General features: G+C 38.7%; 1 protein-coding gene across 1 annotated transcript in view; it reads right to left on the reverse strand.

Annotated features, from left to right (window-relative positions):
- Positions 1-26,695, reverse strand: part of LOC114462241 (uncharacterized) — a 134,977-nt gene that overhangs the window by 90,908 nt on the left and 17,374 nt on the right. The window contains exons 6-7 of the mRNA XM_028444933.1: positions 25,743-25,854; positions 13,720-13,861 (exon numbers count right to left, since the gene is read on the reverse strand). Coding sequence (XP_028300734.1) covers positions 13,720-13,861; positions 25,743-25,854 — 254 coding nt within the window. The remainder of the gene's footprint in view (positions 1-13,719; positions 13,862-25,742; positions 25,855-26,695) is intronic.

Consider the following 26,695-nt stretch of genomic DNA (forward strand, 5'->3'; position numbering starts at 1 on the left):
CGCCACACACACACGCGTGTGTGTGTGTGAGCGCATGTATACAGATGTTCTTAAAGTGAAGTTAATTCTGTCCCAGTTGTTACTAGTCAGAATATAAAATATAAAGTATTTGAATCCTACATTTTGGGACAACGAACCTCCGTCCAGAGGGAAGAAGCTTAAAGTGCAAGGGGTGGGTGTGGTCATTTAAAATGGAGTTAGCTATCATCTCTACCTGCCAACTACATAGTGAAGCTGTATTCACTTGTGACTCACCCAACAGTGCATTTGATTATTTGACAATTTGGTTGATGAACTTCTTTTGTCTTAGGGTTTTAGGACCAAACCATGACACAAGAGAAAAAAGGTCAAAAGTTTTAAATTATTTTTCAAATCAGAAGACACAGGTCGGAACAGAGAAAGACAGAGGCTGGGAACTTATTTTATCTTATTTATTTATTTGCACTCATATGTAGATACATGATGTCAAGATAACAAACAAAGGCTTGTGCAGAAGAGGAATGAAGCCTAATGGCTTATAACGTTTCCTCCCCTCAAAAACACAATTCACCATTTTTTTTTTTTTTAAAGAAACAGGAAATCCATTTTTAAAACAAAAGAAAAAGACACAAGACAAGAATAAAGCTGCATTGTAGTGAAAACAAGAGAGTGAGTTTATTCCACAGTGTTCTTTATATGTTATTGCTTAGACAAAAGATAATGAATTAGATTAGCTGTTGAATGTTTTCTGTTGCACTTTTTGATCATGTAAAGCACATTGAGTTGCCTTGTGTATGAAATGCACGATACAAATACATTTGCCTTGCCTTGGGAGCCGCACAATTTTATAAAGCATTTACGAGTAGATGTACGGCAATATGGTAAATGAAAGTTCATCAGACTTCTTACTGAATAACAGTGGATGCCTGCTGAAAACCAAAAATAATTCAAGAAGGTATTTGGGATGTCTCGTTTATGATGAATGAATTTGAACATAAACAAAGATGTTTGGAGCGTGTTTATGGAAAAGATTGACAAGATTTTATATTTCCTGAATAGGGATGAAAATGGCTTTTGGATGGTTGAGTTAGAAATCATTCCTAAAAATCTGTTCTGTATTAAATGTATCTGGTTAAGCTGTGATGGATGAGAAGTGGCCCAGACAATATTACATTAAATCAAACATGAATAAATTAGGTGAGTGTTATAAGACAGGATTGAATAATTAAGTAAGAAGTTCTTCTGATTATACAATAAGATTTCATTATTATGAAATCACACAGAATCGATAACTGCTAGAGACTCTATTGAGTTCAATGTTGTTAGTTCAAATTTTTGAGTGCTGTATAGGTTTTGTTTTTGTTTTTAAAACGTATATTACTGGATTTGTTTATATTCAAGGAAAGCTTGTTTATCTGGAACCATTTTGAGGTATATTCCAGTTATTATTGACATTCCTGATTAAGCCTTCAAAGTCAGTGTGAGATATGGCGATATTTGTATCATCTGCAAAGAATATAGGTAGGCAAGACTCAGACTTCACCATAACTGAATAATCATTAATAAAAATTAAAAACAGAAGCGGCACCAGGATCGACCCCTGAGGCACTCCCAACTTTAGTCTTGTTTTTGTAGACGTCTGGCTATTAATACATACTGTACATATTGCTTTCTGTTGTTCAGGTAATCACTGAACCATCAGCGTCTTGGAATCCATACCAGCAGAGTTTTAACAGAAGAAATGAATGGTCTACTGTGTCAGATGCTTTGGAGAAATCAAGGAAAATACCAATAGTAAATTTATTTTTATCAAGGGCAGAATAGATGTTGTAAAAGTCTTATATGTTGAGTTTTTTGAGAAAACCATATTGATGATTGTACAGAATATTATAATCATTGAGGTGTACTAATATGTACTAATTTCTCCGAGACTTTTGAGAATATGGTAGAATTGAAATTGGCCTATAGTTGTTGAACACACTAGGTTCCCTGGGAGTGAACTTAAAGTTCCAGTTTTTAGAGATAGCAAGGACATGTGTGAGAGGTTTACTAATGTGGTGAACTACATCCTTTATCAGCTTAGCCTTAATTCCATCATGACCTGCTGCTGTATTATTAAGATTCTCAATAATGGCAATTACTTCATTGACTGTGGGAGGTTCAAAGCTTGACAGGGCAGTGAAATAAGCTGTAATATTATCTGCAGAGCAGTTTTCTGTTGAAGGGATCTGTAAGGCAAGGGTTCTCCCAGTATTTACAAAGAATTTATTAAACTTGTTTGCTATGTCCGAAGGCTTGGTGAATGTGGATTCGCCATCCGTAAATTGAGATGGAATTTATTGTGCACTTTTTTGTTGTTTAGTAATTCCTTAACGATATTCCATGTGTTTTTGATATTGGTAGTTGATTCTCTAACTTTATCAGAGTAGTATTTATTTTTTGCTATATTTAGTAAATAAGTAAATTTGTTTCTATATGTTTTGAATATGTTAGTATTCTATGGAGTTGTGTTTTTAATACACTTTTTGTATAATCTGTTTTTTATTTAATTGAGGATTTTAAGAAGCCTGTAGTAAACCAAGGTTTATTCAAGTTATGTTATTTCTTAATTATTTAGCTCAAACCTGGAAAACTTTCATTAAATACAGATAAAAACAATCGCATAAAGATTTGGTAGGTTTTGTTTGCCTCCTTCTCTTCATAAACATTATTTTAGCTAACTTTACCAAATTCATTTTTAAATAATTTGATGTTCGCATCGCTCATCTTTTCAAAAAGGTATTCTTTCACTTATGTTATTCCTTGTGGTCTGAAATGTCAGTAAATAATAGACCTGATCTTGTTGGATGATTCAAGAGTGTTGGTTATAATGTGATCATTCAGAGTAGCTGATTTTGTATACAGTGTTAGTGGAAAAATAAATGTTTCCAAACAGAGTGTGAAGCCAGAACTTGACAGTTCTGTCAGGCTGGCCACACCCAGAAAGAACTCATGAGGAGACATCGAAGCGTTCTCTGTGCATCAGTATTATGGGTATACTCAAAACTTGTGCAATGAGAACCGTTCCACGTTGTTTTGGGTGTTGTTTTCTCTAATTAATTGCAATTAACATGATAAAGTCTCAGCACTAGTTTTTACACACATACCCCTTATCCACTGGGTAGGAGCTGGATCTAACTTGGAGCTAGCGCGTGTTTTTAGCTCCGATTCGTTCTGTTTCCACCAACAGAGCTTCAGCTCTCAGAGCTAAAAACTAGAGCTAACCTGACACCAACTAGCTGCTGGCCCGGGCAAAGCTCCTAAGTGGGCGGGTGCTAGGCAGGGTTATCGACGGTCCTGCAAAAACAAAAAACAGCCACAGTGAATCAGGACCAAACACTCAGAGGAAGGTACTTTTCTGTATGGCAGAGGACTCCATCATTTGGTTTTGAATTATATTCTGCTGTAACAGCTGAATCCTTCAGGCTTCCTCGTAATCAGGAATGCATTGAGACAAGTAGATAACTGGCTGATTACACTGGAGAAGTTTTCCTTTTCAGACATGTTTGATTACAGCCATCCGTCTTAGTCAATGAGAAGTGTTTGAAAGTGGTTCAACAATTTAAGTATCTCAGAGTAATCCTCGATGTAAAGAACATTTCAAATATTATCAAATTTAATTTATCAAATGTTAAACATATAACACGACTACAGAATCAAAGAAGGCTTACATGCACTCAATGATATTAAGTCATATAACCAATGGTCACATAACGCGGTCCCAGACAACTGAGAGCACTTTGAAGCCTTTTAAGTCTGGTTTAATAAAACTTTAAAAACTCTTGACAAAAAGTCTTTACAGTATCATTATTGTAATATTATAACTAAGTAAAACATTTTGGATTTTCCTGGATGCATGCTTAATTGTTAAAGTTCTGAATTAGTTGCCCCTCCACCTTGAATGGATTTTACAGTATATGTAAAAAAACTAACACTGGAATAAGGACCAGAGCCTTAACTAGAGGAGACTGTAGTACAAAGGCACTGGACTAAATTTAGCCCAATGATGTCTATCAGAGGCACAACATTATGGAATACACGCCCAGAAAACATCAGAAACTCTGGCAATGACCCAACCTTCAAAGTAATTCTCAAAAATTGGTTGAAAACTAACCAGTGATGCACCCATAAAAATATAATTTTTTTTTGGACTCTTAACTCAGGACTGTTGTTTTTTATGGTAAATAGTATATGTGGTATCATGTTTTCTGTTGTCAGTCAGTTTAATGTTTGTCTCATTGTTCCATGTTGCTTATCTGTATGTTAAATGTTATTGTTTAACTGTATGTTATATCATGTTAACCTGCCGTAAAACAACAGATTAAATTTAGCTATTGTGATAACTCCGGCATATTTTTGTTGACGCTGTTTGCTGACACATTAATTAATATGTAATGTCCTAATTCAAATAAATAAATTAATGAAATGATTATTTCATTTTGTACTTGTGGCGTCCACTCACCCTAACACTCAGCTCTTTGGACTATAGGCATACCTGTCAAGTATCCCGTTTCAACCGGGAAACTCCCATATTTTACCCCTCTTTCCCGCCATCTTCCCGTATTAGTATTTTCCCGTAAATATCCCATATTTTAATGTAATAATAATTAAAAGATGCCTTACTAAACTGAACGCCGTCACTAGCCTTGCGAGAACTGTCACCTGAAATGGCCTGAGTGGCAGTTCGCGCAAGATTAGTGCTGACAGCGACAACAAACCCGGAAACAACTCAGAACAGAGATGATGAAGATGTTCTGGTGAAAAAAACAAAAAATTGGTGTAAATATGTTGTAAAATGTGACAGAGTTTATCTTCCTAAAGAGCAGCAGGATGTGACACAGTTACACGTTCTGTTAGATTAATAACTGAGATTTTAACGTCTACCACAGCGGAAGGAATGACGTAAGTCACCATGAAAAATCAGCCAATCACAAGCTCCATAAATATACACTGCTTTAAAAAAGTGTTAAAGAATGTAAAGTCTGCAACATGTGTCTAATAAGTCATTAGTGAATACCAGAGAACCACATGAGTGAGCATGAGAAATTAAAAGAAAATATGTAGTAAAATAAAATGTTAAGACAAACAATGTGAAATTAACAGTAAATAGGCAACGTATTGACTTGTATACAAACTAAGTATATTAAATAAACAAATGTGCTTCATATACACATTTCTGTTTTTATTTAGGCTGTTTTATAATTTAGAGCAGGGCAATATATCGAGATTCAAGATGTATCGAGTTTTCTATTTTGGCAATATAGAAAACTATAATATTTCATATATCATATGAAATAAAATACTAGTTTTAGGAGTCGTGCTTTTACTTCTCAGAACAACATGTAAAGCTCAGTTAGATGATTAAGGAGTGCACATATTGATCAGCTGTTTGTTAATAAATGTCCCTGTGTGATATTTTGCATCAGCAAATTTAACCCAGAATTGTATTTCTGCTCAGACTTTATTTGAAATGAAATTATCTAGACTAGTACAGTACCCGTCGGAAGTATGTATTCAGGTGGGAGCTTCAGTAGAGTTAATTATGGCCAAATGAGTGTGTTTAAAGGTTGGATGTACAAAGAGGTGTACATACTCTGTACTCTGTAATGTTATAAAGGGTTTATTTGCGTGTGCAAAATAAAACATTGTGTGCAATTTCCCTGGTTTAATTTTATGGGACATGAACATAATAAATGTCTTTGTTGTTTTTTTAACTCACTTTTATATTTTTTTGTTTGGAGTATTTTTCTGTAATGTATGTTTTTTGGAGTCATTATGTGTATTTGTATATCTTTCTGTTGTGTTTTTGTATAACTATAGTTTTTTGTTGTCATTGTAGTGTGATTATGTTGTCATTTTGTGTATTTTTTTGTATAAATAATTATTTGCAGAGAAACCCTCCCAACCTGTCATTCAGTGGAAAAGTGAGATCCTTTCCTAAACATGACCTATCACATCAGGAGGGTTGTAACTGTGTGTACTTTTTGTATAAATATTGTTTAGTTTTTTGTTTTATTTTACACATTTAGTATATTTTTATTATAAATAATGTGTGTGTGTGTGTGTGTGTGTGTCTACATCCATCTCCTCCGTGCACCTGCATTGTATTTTTCTGTAATGTATATTTTTTGGAGTCATTTTTTATTCTTTCAGTTGTCTTTTTGTGCATTTTTTTTGTGTTTTACTTTACTCATTTAGTATATTTGTATTATAAATAAATAAATACCGTGTGTTTGTGCTCCGTGAAACAACAAAACTGTGCAAAACAGAACATAAAGCTCCAAACTACATGAGTGAGTAAGTAAATTAAAGTATTATGTACAATTCGGCTGTCTTTTTAAAAAAAAACTAAAATAATTTTTTACCTTCAAACCGAGTGGTCAGAGCTTAGCTTCCATGCACGGCACCACAGAGAATCTGCAGTTTTCCAGATAGAGTATTGAACGTGTTGAGTTCAATACCAACTCTAGTGAAACAGCGTGTTATTAAACAACAGTTATATGGTTTAAACAATGGGAAACGTGTCTGCAAAAGACTCACCTGTGGCTGAAGGTTTCAAATGATCTATTCAGAGAGCTCCCGTGTTTGAGACGCTAACGATAGCATGGCAGAGGAGGAAGTGGAGGAGTGGTGGCCACACACGTGACTCTTGCTCGGGTGAGGAGCTATGTAGTGAAATAGATATAGATGGTGCGCTAGCGCCCCCTCACACCCTGAAGTCAAAAGATGAATGGGTTTCATTTCGGGGCCGTCCAGAAGTGAAATAAAATTAAAATAAACAATTTGAAATGACCAAATTACTCCAAAATACCAGATACACACACTTGGGGTGTTTGGAACCCGTCTACCGAGTTTCAGGTCGAACTCGCACCACGTCGGGGAGATATTTGCTCCACACGCACGCACGCACGCACTCACACAGACCGGCCTTGCTTTTATAGGTAAATTTATATATATATATATATATATATATATATATATATATATCACCATTTTGAGAAAATATATTGAGATATGAGTTTTGGTCCATATTGCCCTAGTAAGGATGTTCACAGCATTTCAATGTTAATAAAGGTCGACCTACCAGATTCTAATCACATAATTGTATTTAGTAAGTGGTTGACAGGTTTTAGATTTCTTGTACACTTATCTTAAAATTAAAGGGATACTGGAGCTTGGTTGGGTGGGTGGGACGGCTCGTAGTGGGCGCCAAAAAATTTCCCTTATTTTCAAATCCAAAACTTGACAGGTATGACTATAGGCAGTCTAAACTCTTTGGGGAATCAAACACAGCTTTATAGGAATCATTGCTTCAATGCACACGTGTTAACTACTACACCACCGTGCAGCCTCCACACGTTTCATAAAGTTCTTATGTCATGAAGACAAAACGAACAAAAACAACACATCATCTGCAGGTAAGGTAAACCCAGTCTTCCATAAAAAATGAATGTGTGCACAAAGTACAGGGAGCACAGTGTGTGTTTGTGTGAGTGGTATGAAAGTGTGTGCTGCTGAGCCCTTGCATTGATCCAACACTAAGTCTCCTTGAACAAAATGAGAGATTTATCGATCAGTTTCAGAGCTGCTCACACACCAACAGGCCCAATAAGAGCCTGAGCACTGATCTGAACCAGTAACACACACACACACACACACACACACACACACACACACACACACACACACACACACACACACACACACACACACACACACACACACACACACACACACACACACACACACACACACACACACACACACACACAGCGTAAAATCACAGCTAATTTGGCCACAAAGGTCACTAAACTTTTAGAACACAAAAACCCAGAAATACTAAATATTTACAAATACCCATAAAGGTGCGTTCACTCTGAACGTGATTGAAGCGACTAGATCACATTCAAAATCAATGTAAATGACATCAAGCAATGCAACTTGCGTGATTTGATAGATAAAAATTTTAACTATTCAAGAGACTTCAAGCAACAACTCCCGCGGCTGTTACTGTCTGTAGAGCCAAGGCAGTAGCCCCTCCCTCCCGCTACAGTGACTCAGCTGCAGTGGGAGGGCTGTGCACTTCCTCAGCTTACCAGGGCAAAATTAAAGCAGTTAACTGCTTGAATAAGCCTACATTCTGAGTTAACTCATCCTTTAGTAACTCTGCAAGTTGATCATTTAAACAGTAAAAGCGGCGCTGTATATAAGTGCTGTAAATTACGACCAGAGAAGAAGTCATGAGACCTCTCAGTGCAGCAGCCCTCCCAGCGCTCTTCCTCGCTCAGTTTTTACATTCAGTTTTGTGTGTACAATGACATTTCCAGTGACTTCAACTCAATAAAAAACACAGCTGTCCAAATATAAGACTCAAAATTTTAATTAAAACACCTAAAAGCAAATGAGCTGCTGAAAATAAATAAATAAAAAATAAGGTGCTGGATCCAATCAAATAAGTGGTGGTCAAAAGCTGGGAGGTGAGAGATCTTCCTCCTTTAGGATCTGGCCCAAATTAAGCTCTGCTGTCAACCAGTAAGTATGATTAGGATGATGAGCGTTCCCATTGAAGTATACTGTACTTCCAAGTTTCTCATGATGCATTTGGAACCTACAACAACAAAAACCTGAAGCACACTAAACAAATATCTCAGTTGATTCTCCACCTTTGAAAGTTTTAAGTGAGAAAGTGACCAAGTAGAAAATGAACATGTGGTCATTTGATCCATAAAACTTGAGGATACACATTTCATTCCGATATTTTCAGAGACCCTCCATTGTGCTACTACTAAAACTTCCTGTTAACTTCAAAACAAGAGCCGTATTTACAAAAGCATTAAAAAACTAATGGAAGACAAAAAGAGATGCTTTTATTTTGAAAAAGGGATGTTTAGACTAACTTTTAGCTTGAAGCCGGTCCCAGGATGATTTTACATTCTGCTTGCAATGCATCACAGTGCATACTTAAAAAAAACTCCCCATATAGTATACATCTGGCCCCCTACAGCTTCACTCAAATTCAATTTAAGATTTTCCAAGACTTTTTAATGCCATTTGAAATTAAATTTAAGACCAACTTCACAGTAAAGACAATTGTGAAAAACAATGTCACATCAATTACATAAGGTTAGGGTACATTTTTCCAGTGTCTAGTGCAGACGTGCAACTGGCGACCCCCAAAGTAAAAACAAAAAAAACACAAAATTACAGGAAAATACACAAAAAAATCTGACTAAAAAAATCAAAATCACTCAAAACACACAAGATGACTACAAAAATAACCAGAAATCTATGAAACAACAACAAAACCATACAAAGTAAACAAAGCAAATTAAATAAGATGAACATTAAAAAAATATTTTAAAAACATTTTACTCAACAGTATAACAAAGGTAGAAAAATACAAAATAACAGGAACTAGTTTACAGTCCGGACTGTTTTTGCAGGTATGCAAGATCCAAAATAAACAAATAGCCCCCTTGGGGATAATGAAAAAATGTAATGGTTAGATAATCTAACCCAATAAAAATAAGCAGCATTGAATAATCCAATCAAATGCCTTTAAAAAAAACATTTCTCATGGTCAATATTTGAAACAGTAAACCAAACATTATATTAACATACAAAGCAAATAAAGCAAATAAAATAAAATAAATATACAACAATATAAGTATATATACTGTATATAAAGGCATCACGTCTTTTGCTTGACAAAAAGCAATCGCGTGAGTAATCGTTTTTCTCCTCTTGGAATGTTGCCCATAAGATGACACTATTGATTGCTGCTTTGGTTTGGTGGCTGCATCACTAGTAGTGGCTGAACTGCTAATGCTACGTGTGCTAGCAGCAGTGGCAGGCTTTCTGTATAATCACTTGGGTGATACTTTTCAAATGATTAAACAAATTTGTTGTGTTGCCAGTTTTTGAGGGAACTGACCGCCGACATACCTTGCACATCGGCTTAATTTGTTCCACGTCACTTCGGAGATACCCAATCTACCGCCACACAACCGACATTGAGTAACTTTTCTTCTCAATAATAGCCTCATCTTCGGAGGATAACTCCAAGTCAAGTGTTTCGCTGCTCTCAGCTCCGCGTTTATCTCCACGTTTGCTCATTCTGTTTACATCTCCGGCAACTTACAAGTGGAAGTGGAGCAGGAAAAGGTGGACTCTGATTGTCTGTTGTCACGCACATGGCCGCCGCCTTCTTCTTTATGGAGTGGTGTGGTTGCAAGACACATCCAGTCGATGGTGGTTTGCATCCGAAGCGCTGCATTACCGCTATCTACTGGATGTGTCTTGCAACCACACACATTTCCACCATGTGTGATCGAGTCAATATGTTCATAGCTGATCACCGTAATCGCAACACAAATCCTTTCCACTGATGCAGTACGTCTTCCTATCAGTTCACAGCACTTCCAACACAGATACACTACTTCCTGTTTAGCCTGATCAAGGTCATGAGAACTGAGCTAAGGCAGAGCACACAGTCACAGAAAACCACTGAATGATTTTAATGTAATGTACTTTCTTCAATGTCCTCGTTACAAAGCAGACTGCAGACCCAGCTAATGTCTGCTGTGTGTTTTTATGTCAGTGTCATATCAAATGGCTTCTTTCTTAATTTCAAAGCAGGGTTTCTCAGTTATGGACAAGGTCAGGGAACTGGAGGTTTGGTTACTTTAAACATGGCTGGAGCGCAGATGCTGCAATAGCACTCATCTTTTATCAGCTTGTAACTCACAGTGGTTGATGACAGCGTGACAGAAGCTGTTGATATAAAATCAAGGACAGCTTTTACTCAGCTCTGCTGCATGGCTCAGTGCACAGCAGCAAGAGAACAAGGAAGTAGAACTGAAATCACTAATAACTCGGGGTGTAAGGATACAGTCAACCAACGATTTCAATCTTGATTAAAAAAAAAAAACTCAACTCAAAAACTGGGATGTAATGACGCACTTAACTCCTTTCAATTTGAATACATAGAGATCACATTTTGGAGACCCTAACCTTCTTCAATTCGTAAACCAAAATAAACAGCATATTTCTTCATTTATTACTATGCAAAGTTAAACCAGCAGCTTATGTCCCTGGCTTGGAATTTACATTTTTTTGTTAAAGGGCCGATCTTAAGCAAAATCTACTTTTCTGTGCTTTAAACATGATAAAAGTGCCATTAGGGCTTCATACACATGTCCAAAGTGTTTTTTTCATTGATTCCCTCAATCGTTAGTTACAGGATGATTTGCTCCTTTCTTACTGCAGGGTGAGCCCAAACACCTCGCTCCAATTTGATGACGCGTTCCCACTTTGATGACGAATTTGACACGGCACTGAGCTGGAGAAGCCGCGTATCCAGGAAGCTCTCTGCTGTGATTGACATGTAAACAGACACGCCCACAAAGGTGAGCAATTCAGCGTCCTTTGCGTAGTGCTATGTATGTATTTTCTACAGTCATCATGAGCTCGGCTATGGAGTGGGTGAAAGGAGGGCGGGCCGTCCTCTGGCCCTACGTCACAGTGTGGGGAGTAGGAAGTCAGTGTCCCGTCTATAGACACGCCCACTCATGAATATGCATAAGTAGGCCGTAAATCAGCCTGTTTGTGTAGAGTTGGTCAGAAAGTGACTTTTCAGAGGCTAAAACTATGGAAAACAATATAGTTTGGGAAAATAATATACTATGTTTTTGGGGTTCTTAGAATAAAAAGGAGATGGGTGAAAAATAGCATGATATGGGACCTTTAAGGAATCATGTTGGTTGTGCTGTGTGAGTAGCTCTGTATTTTCTTTCTTTTCTGTCTTTATCCTCACTGTTATCTTCTCATCTTTTTCATTTTCTGACTTCAGGAAGCCAAAATGCTGCCACACCTGCTCTGGCTTCCAACGAAACGAAGCGTCCACCACATAATCTTCACCCGCCGCTGCCCTAGCTTCAGCCCTGGGCGTGCGGCTGTACCTAGAGAGACCGTGAGCGGCACTAAAACAGTCACAGTCACCCACTATTGTTTAAGCAGAGTACCAAAGCACATATTGAGCTGTATCGATTTTAATCCCCTCTTAGCATTTATTTTTAACTGATTAAGATATATCCTGACATAACTATTAACAACTGGTATAGGAACATAGGCCTACATGTTAGGGCTATGTGATATAACCTACAAATAAAATCTCTGATTTTCTCAACAAAAAATTACGATCCTCCAGATTTTTTTCCCCACTACTATTTAAAGAAAACAAAAAGTACAAATGACAGCAAATGACAACAAAATGAACTCCTACTGTATGTACCTCCTGGAATTAAAGTGCCAGCTGTTCTTTTGTAAAAAAAATAAAATGATAATAATTTGTAGTTTGAAATTAGACTAAATTGTTAACATTCACATTAACAGCTGCACATTTTCAAACACATTAACAAATAATTCTCTCAATACTTAACCAGAAGAAAAACTTAAAATAATGAAATTTTTCAAACAATACCACAACTTACAGTACAGGCTACATGGCACGAACGTGCTTACTTTTAGCAAAACTCAAGATATTTATAGTTCTCTAATAAATATATATTGCACTTTAAAAATATATATATATTTTAAAAAATATAAATAAGGAGCCTCCTCAGGGATGAAAAACAGCTTTCTTGAATGAAATACTTCTGTAAACAAAAAGGTAGCATAAAACATTGTATCCAAATAAATAATAAATCAACTCCCAAGCATCACATTTTAGTTGATGTGCAGAATATGAGGGTCTGTGCTTGTTGTTTATAACTTTTATGTAATAACTCCTCCCTGGTTCCACTGGACCATGTGTCTGTCACTGCAGAACAAAAACACACCGCCTCCAACTCCAACTTGGTTTTCTCTCCAGTACTTGTTGTTTACATGTGCAAAGCGTCAGTGATCACTCTCTATCGTGCTCCTGTCTTACCATACGTGGTAGCTTGGGCCAATTGTTCTACCACTGTCAGCTGCTTTTTAGCAGGGGTTTGTTGTTGTCGCGGTCTTGTTCTCCTCATAAAGTGCGTTATTTCTCGCACTCTGCCGATGCCTTTGTTTTAAATGCTGGAATAAGTTTGTTGTGCTGCTGCCTTTTATTGCAGCAGGTTTTAAACAAAGCTTGCGGCTGCACTAACTTGTTGCACGTCTGTCGCCACAAAAGCAAACCAATTCCAGACAACTGACAATAGTATTCCCTTTCTCACAGTTCTCTGTCTTGCTCTAGCTAGCGGTAGCTGTGTTGTTGCTGTGTGTGCATCTGATAGAGACAAGAGGGAGGGAGGAGCAATGGAAGCTCGCCGGGACAAAATGTGCACCGTAATGAGAGAATAAAAAAGGCAATTTTTAATTTAAATCGTCCTCAACAAAACACTCTAATTAATCTAAAAAAATCTATATATCGCCCAGGTCTACATGTATGTGCTTTAAGTCATGATGTTAAACTTTTAGTCATTGATGGAGGCCATGCCTGTTACTGTCTTTTGAATGCTGTCTGTGTTGAAATGTAATGACATGTTTGATTTACGCTGACTAAGCTTTGGATGGACTGTCTCACCGTCTGAACATGTTTTTAAATTACACTCACTTACAGTAAATGTGTTTTTCTGACACCTCATTGAAGTTTATTCCATTTTTATGTTTGGAAGGTCGAGTAAAACTACAGAAGACAAATATTTGGTTGACGTTTCCATGGTAACTCACAACTGGAGGAGGAGGATGCAGTTGAATGCGTGGCTCATTGGTGGAGAGAGGAAGAGGCGTCCGAGCAGATGCAGGTTGGGATGGAGACCCTCGTTGTCCTTGGCGTGAAGAGTCAACGCATGTGGCTGCAGCAGACCTGTGTCTAAGAGACAGACACACGCTGGGTTTGTATCGTCACAAGCTAAAAAACAACACCTGTGGTTCATCCTTAAAAGACTACTATTGGAACAGTAGGAGAAGATGGAGTCACTGAAACTCATGGACCATACGCAGAGTTTGTGGGTAGCAGTGGTCAAAAGTTTTCATTACAATAATTGAAAAAATAAAATTCTTAATATACTGTACATAATATACACATAATTTAAGTGCCATAAAACACAGTGACTGTACAAAATATATTTGAATTAATTTGTTATTCTTTTAAAAATACAAGTTATTTTTTGGCGCTCAAGTCATGTGACTTGGTTCATCTTCTGTTGCACAATTCTTCTTCACAATGTAAATGGTGAAGCGACACTGCATCCAGCAGTTCATGTATAGTACTGCAGCAAAAAGGAAGCAGAAAGCGGGCGCCGGCCTGATTTTATTTTTTACAGCAGTTTTACTGTGTTTTAGACTAAATGATGAGATTTTTGATTGTCTTAGGATATTTTTGAGATCGCTTATGATGAAATATATGGATTCAGTAAGACATTGCATCGCTTTAAAGGTGGGGGTGTTTGCTTGTTTAGGTCGCCATTTTTTTTCTCCAAATTTGACAAAATAATTAACTGTGTTTGCTGTGATAGTTGTGTCATAAAATGGTTTATATCGTTAAAAATGTAAGATTCTATGCTTTTAAACGGTATATGATAGTTGTGATATGCTGCTGTGTTTGAGAAGCTTCTAATCTGTTAAGAGCGTATATATTCCGGACGGTGAACGTTAACTCAGCATCAAAGCAAATTTTTGTAGTCAACATTATCAATTGTTACAAATCTTTTTTGCATTATTTTACACTAGTACAGTGCCCGTTAGAAGTATGTATTCATATAGTGGGAGCTTAAGTAGAGTTGTCAAATATGACCAAATGAGTGTGTTTGAAGGTTGGATGTACAAAAAGGTGTACATACTGTACATACATTGTTTGGTGTATTTTTCTGTAGTGTATGTGTTTTGGAGTCATTATGTGTGTGTATATTTACAGTTATTTTGTCAGTTTTTGTTGTAATTTCGTGTGTCTGGAGTTATTTTGTTTGTTTTTATGCATTGCTGTTGTTGTTTTGTGTGTGTGTGTGTGTGTGTGTGTGTGTGTGTGTGTGTGTGTGTTTGTGTATACGGCGCTCTCTCTCTCCATCCATGGTGACGATGGTTGGATGCACACACTGGGACTATGTGCAAGCTGCTAAAAAAGTTTAGAAAAAGCCAAAATGATGCATGCACACACATACACGCGCAGTGTTTGCCGGCTCGGGTGCACGCTCGGCTGTAGTGCACACACGTGACTACGGTGTGCAGTGATTGGTTGTAGTGCGCCATGTGACTAAAGGCTTCGGCAAATTTTTTTCATGAAATTATTCATTAAATGGACTATTTCAGTCCAAACAAATCCCACGTAGCACAGCTTTGAACCAAGCTGCAGCTACGCAGCAAGTATGAGCTCTGTCTGTCCCTGAACACACACACACGCACACGCACACACACACACTGCTTTAATAGTGAGATGTTACTCACATTGTGGTTGAGACAGTCTATATATTTAATTCTATTTTTCTTTTCCCTCCCCTGGCAAGAATCTCAAACTCCGCCTATGTCATGGACATTGAACATGTCCCGCGGTTAGCTTCCTCTGGCTCTGCTCCACATTTTGACAGTATCATTTTAAGACTCTCAGGTATGAAAGTTTGATTCTGTGCCTCTGAACAACGCTCCGGGAACTTTTAAAATGTTAGTTCTCACACCTTCTGCTGAAGGTCTCTGATCAAAGTGGATCTGTGAGAGGGAGACGTGCGCTGAAAGCAACAGACTAAACCTTGAATTATTAGCAAACACGCACGTTAAATAAATAAGAGTGCAGAGAAAGCAGGAGCACTTTGCATGACCATCTGTGCACTGGCTTGAATGTTAACACGTTGCCAGACCTCACACGTGCACAGTGCACAGCTTAGTGTTCAGTGTGCTTTGTTTGGATCTTAAATGATACTTTAACACCTCACATATTCACAGCCCAATGGGTGGTTTTAAATGTAATCTGATAGAGGAATGAGAGCCATAAATCCTTTGGTGTTCTTTACCATTGTGAGATCTAATTATGTAAACGTACAGGGACATTATGCATATTTCGTTCATCCTATTTGTGATGAAATAATTGGCTGAAAAATCCTGCTGAAGGACACAATAAGACTAACCCCTTTCATCATATACCCTTTGTGTTTCTGCCTTTCTGGCTGCTATTGTTTGTCCAAAGTGTGAAGAGTTTATCTCTGGTGTCACACAGACATCGATCACAGACAGGTCAGTTGAAGGGTAGAGCCCCGTCTATTATGGCTGATGAATGCGTTTGTCAGAAATCTACAGCTATTATCAGTATCACTTTAATGTAATCAGAAGAAGCTGCATTGTTGCTATGGAGACGACACTTATGGAAAGGTCACATTCAACCATGCACACCGGTTGGAGGAGTGACCTCAAAAGTGACAGAAACAGTATTCAGAAAGGGAAACGTGATGTCTTGATTACATTTATATAATAATACATACTTAATAATAAATATAAATACTGTCAAGTAGAAATAAAATAATAGTAAATGACCAACAAGAAAATGTTTCTTTAAGCAAGTCAAGCATTAAAGTAGTCCAATGTGCCGAGATATAACGTTATGGATATTATTATTATATTTATTTGAAAGGACATTGTAATAATAATAATAATAATAATAAACCAGAGAGCAGGACAAGAGGTTGCATGGGAAGCATTTGTATTTGACAGGTGAAGTTGGTAAATAAAGAGCAAGAATTTGATGTGTGACACCATGTGAGCCTACACTGGTACAAAAGCCCTCATTTATCAGCCTTATGTGTGTACGACAGGACCAAAGACTGATTTATGAAACATTCGTATCTGACCAATCCCAGCGTAAGAAAGATTGGGTGTTGATAAATGCGCCATCTGAATTCTACTGTCATTAACATATTACGCCCCTTTAATATTCCTGGTTCGGAGGCCCCGCCAACTGAGGTCAAACAAACACTGGCAAGAAAATAAAAGTTTCCAAGGTGAAAATTGCTATCCTCACACCTGCGGTGGAGCAAAACAAAGATGTGCTTTTTGACAGTGTGAAGACTGGACTTAAAGGATCTCATTTAAACGCTCTGTGAAGGATCACCTACTGAGCAGGTGACGTCTGACCCCCTGTGTGCGCTGCAAACAAACCTCATAGCAGAGATCCTGGAGACACACACAAAATACATGACTTTTATGTGGATAAATGTGCATTCACATTGAAAGCGACTGAAGCGACTACACTTGCTTAAATCGCCTGTGGTGAGTCGCTTGAACATTGTTGTGCTTTTTGGTCGCTTCATCGCTCCAGTGACATGACGACCGGGGAAAAAATGTGTCTATGGAGCCGGAGGCAGTGCTGAGAGGGCTGTTCACTTCTTCTCCGGCTGTACGTTTACAGCACCATAGACAGCTCCACTTGTACTTACGGTTTAAATGATGAACTTACAGAGTTGCTAAAGGATGAATTCACTTAAAATATACTTAAAATTTTAAAGACTTATTCAAGAAGTATGCCACTTTCATTTGGCCACAGTAAATTGAGGAAGTGTACAGCCCTCCTGCTGTAGCCTTGGCTCTACAGACAGTGACGGTCGGGGGAGTTGTCACTTGAAGTCGCTTGAAAAGTAAAGTAATTTTGAACAACTTCCAGTGACTCAGGACACGCAACAAAGTCGCTGGAATTGCGTGAGTCCCATTGCTTGAAAGAAGGAAGCTTGATGTTGCGTTATTTACATTGATTTTGAATGTAGTCTAGTCGCCAGAGTAGCTTCAGTCATGTTTGGTGTGAACGCACCTTCAGTTGGAGGCAATAAATAACACATTAAAAGAAATTAACAATTGTGGTGGCAAAATTGATTAATTATGTATACTCATATATTTGCTTTTTGATCTCATTCAACTTAATACCCCAATTTGTAACTTTCCACTCCTGTCTGATGTCTTTTCCTCTTCCTGCAAAGTCAGTGGACCCATACTCCCATGATACAGCTTCTCTAAAGGAATGTCAGTTGGCCTCAGTTTAATCTCCAAGGCCAGAGCACGTCCAAACCCACCCCGACATCGGAGGTGTCACCTCCGGCAGACTGACCTTCTCCCCTTGGTCTCTTCTTTGTTGTCTGTGGAAGGGGAGAGGTGGGACAGTGGGGTATAAATGTGTGTGAAAGGAACTTTTGCTCCCTTCTTCGCGTCTCTCCTCTGGCCAGAGGAGACCACTTCTTTGTCTATCCCGCTTTGTACCTTTTTATTTAGTTTAGATTAAATCATTTTTTATTACTTCATCATCTCTCCTGTTTGGTCTTCATCATTTATCACCACAGAGTGTGTTTTCAAGTCAAAGACGAGGTAACCGTAAATTTCACCGTAACACAATAAAAAAAGCCTTAAAAATGACTAAATGTTGTCCCTTCTATGTTTACAATGTGTTTAGCCAATTTCACCTATACTTCATCACATTACTGATGAAATAGTGTAGTGCATTTTAAAAGTTTAAGGTATCCTTTACATTTCAAAACCATGAATGAGGTCTTCTTTCCTCCATACAGCCTACATTGAAGGCTGTGCTGCACATTGCCTCCTCATGCTGTGCTGACACATTAAAGGAGCAGTATTATAAAAACTAATTTTATAATGATTTTGCTACAGTGATATACATTCCTTTATCCTCATTCAGGGGACTAAAGCTGAAATAGTTCCGTTTCCTCCCTCCCTTGTTATTTCACATTTTGTAAAAAGTCAGCTTCAAACAGGAGAGTTGGATTTTTCTCGCCATGTGACGTCACATTGCGGAAACTCCTCCTCAATCTTGGTAAATGGTAAATAGACTTGATTCATATATATGATTTTATGCCTACACTGAAGTAGTCCCAAAGCGTTGTACAACATCAACTCATTCACCCATTTACAAACCAATGAGACTGAGTTACCAGTGGTCAACCACTGAGAGCAACATAGGATTCAGTGTCTTGCCCAAGGACACTTCGACGCATAGACAGGTATACACTGGGATCGAACCCCCAACCTTTCGATCAGAGGAAGATCTACCTAGGAGACAAACCTATGCGCTCTTGCTTGGACGGTAGCAGAGTTTACCAGGGGAGTTATACGGTAATCTGTGGAAGGAAAACCAAAAAAAGTAGTATCTGTAATAAGGTGGGCTTTTTAAAAAGTGTTATCTATTTTAAATTAATTTGTGTTTAATATTTTATTTCCAGACTCATTCAGATTTTGCTTCTGCCTCAATAATCCACGCATTCAGATTATCGTACATGAGCTCAGACCTGACGTGAGATCTGATCGTAGCGTACGCTCACGTCAAAATTGATAAATATCGGAGTTTGCATGAATATGGTCGAACGCACAGATCTGAAGGTACGAATGGTTAATAAATGGTAAAATGGACGTGATTTATGTAGCGCTTTATCCCTACACTGAAGTAGTCCCAAAACGCTTTACATATCAGCTCATTCACACACCAGTGGGACAGAGCTGCCATGCAAGGCGCTGGTCAACCACTGGGAGAAACTTAAGGTTCAGTGTCTTGACCAAGGACACTTTGACACATAACAGGCATAAACTGGATCAATCTGTCACTGAGAATGTTCATGTACATACTATTTAATTTAAATGCTCACCTGCACTACTCATCAATGCACTACTGCACTATTATCTTATTATTATATTTTATTATTCTTTTTCTTTTATTATTATTATTATTATTATTATTATTATTATTATTATTATTATTATTATTATTATTATTATTATTATCTTGTTATTTTATTTAGTTCTGCACATATTAGTCTAAATACTGTTTATATTTATGTTTATATTTCTTTTTTATTTATTTATTTTTATTTTTTCTAGTTGATTGATATTATTTAATGTTTACACTACTAGAGAGAGCACAGTTCACCAAGTCAAATTCCTCGTGTGTATAACATACATTACTTGGTCAATAAAGTTGTTTCTGATTCTGATTCTGATTCTGACTGGGATCGAACCCCCAACCTCTCGACCCCTCTTCCACCTGAGCCACGATCCCCCCAATAAATGAGGTCCAATATGTTTTAAAAGAAGTTTAGAGTACTTTAAAAGCTGCTGCTCAAATCTCTCTCCAGGAAAATGTAACACAAAACATAATTAAGATACATAGAAAGGAAATACAAAGTGACATTTACTTGAACAAGACGCAACTAAACACATCATTTTATCCCACTGGGAGATAAGCGTCATCTGCCATATCGGTCCAAATTGTTTTAAAAGTGGCAGAACTGAAGGTTACTTCATTTTTACATAAAGGTAAATGTGTGTGAGTCAACAGGAGGCAACGGGGACAAGGAAAGTCACAGTAAAAACAGATAGAAAGATAAACTAAAAACATTGGTCTAAACACATGTAATGGTTGGATGAAAAGATGAAAATATAAGATACATAAAAGAAAGAAACAAAGATGAATGTGTGTTTTCCAGGGGTGGACAGTAACAAATGACATTTACTCTCGTTACTGTAATTGAGTAGCTTTTTTGTGTACTTTTACTTTTTTGAGTACTTTCTAAAATCTGTAATTTTCCTTTTACTTCAGTCAATTTTGTTTCAAGTAACAGTACTTTGCTACATTGGAAATAGATTCAGTTGCAGAATAAAATATAATAAATGCAGTGTTGGCTTGTTAATAGTTCTGTGTGTGTGATTGCACCTGCTTGTCAGTCGTACTATTTTCCGGCGCGGAAACACTCACCGCAAACAGTTCCAGGTTTGATGAATTGCATCGTGTCCACTGCATTAATTTATTTGCATTTCCCCCGCCATTTTTTTGCTCCCCTTATGAGACCCGCCTACATTACATATTCATCAGAGGGAATCATGCTAAATGGATGTGGGTGCATTGTTACACGCTGAACATGTGCAGTCCTGATTTCCTGGGGTTTGTATCCCTTATTTGCGCATGGAGTGACATTTTTGTGTACTATGTTATTCGTCTTACAACTTCCATACAATTCTGTTTTGGGGACTGCACAAAATTAGGCCGAGGGCCACTATGAGCTACTAACCTATGATGAACAGACGCCTTAAAAAATAGAAAACAACAAAAGAGAAAAAAGAAATAAAAAAGATTAAAAAAAAAATAGAGAGAAAAAACAATTAACGTGCATTTAAATTATTACTGGCGTTAATAACAATGTATTAATAGAACGCGTTAACTTTGACAGCTAAAAAAAAAACAAAAAAAATTTGTTATTTTATTGTTGAAAGTTCTGCTCAACCTATGTGATTTATAGACTGCTGCAGCTCCAAAGAGGATTTGATGAAATGACATGTGACAGCCCCAGGCAGACGTTCTTCCATACATTCACCAGTCTAAATAAAGTTTAATGTCTCACTATAAAATATAAGCCTCCGTGTCATATCTCAGAAGCTCTATCTCATCACGCCAATCCTGATTGGCTGGTGAAATGTATTCATCCGCCACAGGTAGTCCCGCCTACTATAAGAAGAGTGGACGGAGAATGCAGCACCATTCAAATTCCTCTTCTCACGGCTGTTGCCCCTCACAAAAAAAAAAATTCAGAAGCACGCACGAACACGGCACGTAAAATGTACAAGCCAATGGCCGAGGGTGCAGCAAATAAAAAACCAACAAAAAGCAAAATGTGTCACTATAAGCAGCGTGGAGGCGACGCTCGCGGTTCCCTCTCAGTGGGTGGGGGGACGACACGGTTCCAGTGCAGGCCCCTCTCGTTGGACGGGCCGCTGACGGTGGCCACACTCCCCCCCAGAGGGAGGTGGTGGGCCGAGCTGGCGGTTATGCCTCCCGTCAGGATGATTGGTTCACCTCCATCGACCTGGAAGATGCGTATTTCCACATCCCGATTTGTTATCCCCACAGAAAGTACCTATGGTTCGCTTTCCAGGGGATATGTTACAAGTACCAGGTCCTCCCCTTTGGCCTGTTTCTGAGCCTAAGGGTGTGCGGTGCACAGAAGCAGCGGTGGCTCCGCTGAGATGGCAGAGCATCCGTTTGTTGCGTCATCTAGACAACCTCGGTTTCGTGATAAACATGGAAAAGAGCATGTTGTGCCAGTACAGGAGATAGTCTTTTTGGGTCTATATTTGTGTTCGGTGCCGTTCACAGCGCGCCTTTCCGTGGCACGGGTGGAAATGTTCATGACGCACCTTGCGCTTTTTCAACCGGGAAGATTCATCCAATTCAGGACATGTCTTCGGTTGCTTGGGCTAATCTTGTGCCCTTCCTCGGCCGCTGCCACATGTGGGAATTCCAGCTTTGGATGGCTGCTTGTAGGCTGGACCCCATGCGTCATGGCGCAATATTGGTCACACCGGAGTGTGCCAGGACTCTGCGCCACTGCCGCTCCCCGGGTTTCCTGACGCAGGGAGTGCCGATGGGCATCGTCACGTCCAGGAGAGTGGTCACCACGAACGCCAGCCTGACAGGCTGGGGCACGGAGCACGAGGGGCGTTCTGTGAGAGGGCTCTGTAGGTAGGCCACCAGCGCTCCCACATCAGTTACTTAGAGCTCTCAGCGGTGTTCCTTGCTCTGAGACGCTTTCCGTTCTGCGAGTCAGCATCCGTTGATCGTTCCTTTTATGAAAGGGGCATGATGACTCCTCCCTGTGTCCAGGCCGCTGGTGCCGACGTGGGATTTGGTTGTGGTTCTGGAGGGTTTTAAACGCCCTCCTTTTGAACTGATGGGACGTGCAAACCTAAAGTTTGTGTCCCTGAAATTATTATTGCTGCTGGCTTTAGCGTCAGCTTAGCATGTTAGTGACATCCATGCACTGTCAGTGCACTCATCGTGTGCTCAGTTCTTCCCTGGTGATGCGAGGATGATATTGAAACCCAATCCAGCTTTTGTGCCAAAGGTGTTGGGCTCATGTTTTCCTATTGACATTACAGCTTCCTCTGCCTCACAGGGTGAGCAGCGGCCTCATATCCGCATGTATGTGGATATGACAAGGGGTTTCAGGAGGAGCAATCAGCTCTTCATCTCCTGGGCCCCGCCCCGTAAAGGGGAGCCTGTTGCTAAGCAACGCCTGTCACACTGGGTGGTGGAGGTGATTGTTTTGGCTAATACGAGTCAGGGTCTGCAGCCACGTGCTGGCTTGTGTGCTCATTCAACTCTGGGTTAAGCTTGTCTGTTCAGAATATTTGTGCAGCGGCAAGTTGGTCCTCACCCCTCACTTTTGTACGGTTTTAGCAGCTGGATGTTTCCACTCCGTGTGGCACGGGTCGTTCTCTTGTCCAAAAAAGAACAATGCTTGCCCTGCGAGCTGGTACAGTGCGCGATAAGCTTGTCTGCAATACGGGAGCTATGTTATACTATAGTGAGAGATCAAAAAGAATGTTAGGAAAGAGAACAAAAGGTTATTTACATAACCTCGGTTCTTTGAGTAATGTGAGTGAGATGTCTCACCAGACAGCCCTAACCCTAACCCTTATACCGTATTTTTCGATCAATGAAAGGACATGACTGGGTCTATTTTAATACAAAAGGCGCACCGGTTTGTTATTATTAATATTATTATTATTAAGACGCATTAAGCGAAATAAATTAGTCAGATAAGTCAAACTTTATTCAACTCATTAACAATAACTCTCAACATTGTTCAGGTTTAACACATGAAATACAGAACAATACACTCACTTTTTCAGTTCAGTATGTTGAAGCACAATAGTTAATTTCATACATAAGGCGCACCTGATTATAAGGCGCACTGTCAATTTTTCAGAAAATTAAGGGATTTTAAGTGCGCCTTATAGTCCGAAAAATACGGTAGTATGCAGGACTACTGTTGCGGTGAACGAGGAAGCGCGCTCCCCAGCCCCACCCCGTATGGAAAGAGCAGCGGCGCACCAGCTGTTTTAATCAGAGAGAAGAAAGTGCCTCAGGTTTTTCAGCGTGATCAGCTGCGGCGTGCATGAAGGTCAGAGCCAAAGAAGTGAGCAAAGAAGATCTGAAGTGCTTCAGCGGGGCTGGTGGACGTGCAGTTCCTACTAAAATAAAACTGAAGGCGACTGCCGGTGAGAGACAATTGTTTTCTAAGTCTCTTTTCTCTCTCACTCTGAGTATGGACCGTGTGGTGCGTTTAAGTGCGCTCGGAAATCGGGGACTTTTTCAATGCAGTTGATCCCATTGTGGTTTTGTGGCGTTTGCTAAATTGGTGTTTGGTTTAACTGGGCAAGGGTCACTATTCCACTACCGTGGAACTTTAAGAGGAGGATAGTTTGACTCACAGGATATGGTCACACTATTGGATTACTTATCGAACTGACCAGGAACAGTAGGGCTGGCAGCCATGTTATGGCTAGCCTGTCTCAAAACACCTTCTCTATTCTCATTCGCAACCCCCCCCTGAATGAACAGCCTGTGGTCTGTTTTCTTATCTCCAAACTCTCCAAGGACGGAATGTTGATAAAACGCTCTGACCTTACCCTCACTTTTCATGTACACCTGGACCTGGCTCTGCCGACGAACTCTCGAGGTCATCTCTATGTGAGAGTCAACAGCAGAGTCTGAGTAAACAGGCTTATCTCAACGAACACTTTCACTCCCCCTACATCACTACATATCCTGTCTTTGTCATTGTCTCCTCTGGCTCCAACCCTCCTCCCTCCCAGCGGTTGGGCAGTAGGAGGTGCGCCATAAGGGCAGCGCCACACTGTGGCTGACCTGCGAACTACCCATCCTAAAGATCCATTCCTTGTGCTAACGTGCTGTTGTATTGAATTGTATGTTGTGTTTGTTGTGTTTACGTTGCAATGTTTGCTGAAAAGTTTTTTCACGATCGAAACTCTGCCCCTCTCTACAAGGGCCTAGTTTGGTTTTTGCCTTTTTTATCTCTTCTTCTTACCCATTGTTTCATATTTCTCATCTAAGAAACGGAGCGCTGCTCTTGCTGGCTGCTCCCCAGCACTCCTGGACCTGTTCCCCATGTGATATGTTATTGTCTTTCATGTTTCTTGATCGGGATGTAACTGAAACTGAATTTCCCCTCGGGGATTAATAAAGTACAATCAATTCAATTCAATTAAATAAAATGCAATGGAATTAACTGTATTTATGAATTTAATTGATTATCTCAACCTAAATTAAAAGGAAATCATGATTGTATTGTTGTATTTTTGGATTCAAAATACATAGAGAATTATATTATGCATATAAATTGGAAAAATAGGGAATCAATAGGGAATCAATAGTTTCATCGTAAATAATATCTGACTATTCTTAAACATGTCAAGTAAATGTCATAAAATGATATATATATATATATCAATGTACTTATATAATGGAATATTTACTGTTTTTGATAATGTTGTAATTTATTTAATAACTGTGTTAGACTTTGTAATGATTATCTACACTGTGTGTTCAAGGTTTTTCACCTGCAAAATAAATGGGGAAAATCAACTTAAGCCTCATCATTTGGGAGTGAATCCCAGCAAAAGATCTTCAGTCCTGTGGGAACTGTGCACAAACTGTCCACCTAACAACTACTACAGGATTAATACGTTTCACCAGCCAATCATATTACTCAGACAACCGGGGTTATGTAAATAACATATAGTTATTAAGCCCATCGACACACTAGCTCCACCTCAAAAAAAACACCTGATCTCAGCAGTGTCTCAGCAGATCGAGTTCATGTGTTGCTTTGCATCACACATTTATTATTGTTTCATTTTAAAAGCATGAAAACAAAGATTAGATTAACTATTTGGAAAAAAAAAAATCCTTATCATACCCGCCTCTGCATTTTCACCATCCTCCTCCTCCTCCTCCTCCTCCTCTTCCTCCATTGGAGCTGCTTCCTCCAATCCAACTTGGTCCATCACGATACACTCGGCAACGGTGGTCTGACAGGGAGAAGGATTATGGTTACATTAGCAAAAACCACTCAAAGACTAGTCTACACTCATTGTCCAAATACTGCTAGAATAATGAAATCATTGGCCAAATCACATCTGAATTTAACCAAGTTCAAATCCTCAGGGCCGGTTTTTCAAAAGCTTTAATCCTGATAAAATGTATTCAGATTTGATAATCCTTTTTTCCACGTAATCCATCTTACTTCTGAGACAGGTTTTCAAAGCAACATTGGATTGGATCAATCTGATCCGGATAGAAACTTTTCAGGATTACCAAATCTGGATAACCACTTAAAGCCATTGGAGACTCTGACCAACCTCCTGCATTCTGCCAGAACCAGAACCAGCACGTGCAATAAGAGATGCAATAATTACAGTATTTCATAATAGTTAGACAATATTGGCATTATCATCCTATTTTATCACTGCATGCATCATTAAAATATAATCTAAGAACAAAATTTTACAAAAAAAAATGTTTTTATTGTGATGAATAAACATCAATTGGTGACAGAATTTAAGACATTATTTGTGGTCAGTATTGACAGCTGTTATTTTATGAGGCCAAACTCTTCCTCCTTTGCAGTAGGCATCACTGTAGCCTAACGGATGAACAAATCAAATGAAAACCTTAAGAATAAATGTAATATCTCGTAGACACTTTCATAACATTTTGGGCTTGAAATCAATGCTGAATCCACCCTTCTGATGAGATCAGTTTATTCCAGATTTTTTTAATCAAAGTGATAATTCTACTAAAAAGTTCCGAAAAACACAAACTAAAGGTTTGATCTGGATCAAAACCAAGATTGGATTCTGTAATCCATTT

This window comes from Gouania willdenowi, chromosome 4, assembly GCF_900634775.1.
Source record: "Gouania willdenowi chromosome 4, fGouWil2.1, whole genome shotgun sequence".
NCBI lineage: Eukaryota > Metazoa > Chordata > Actinopteri > Blenniiformes > Gobiesocidae > Gouania > Gouania willdenowi.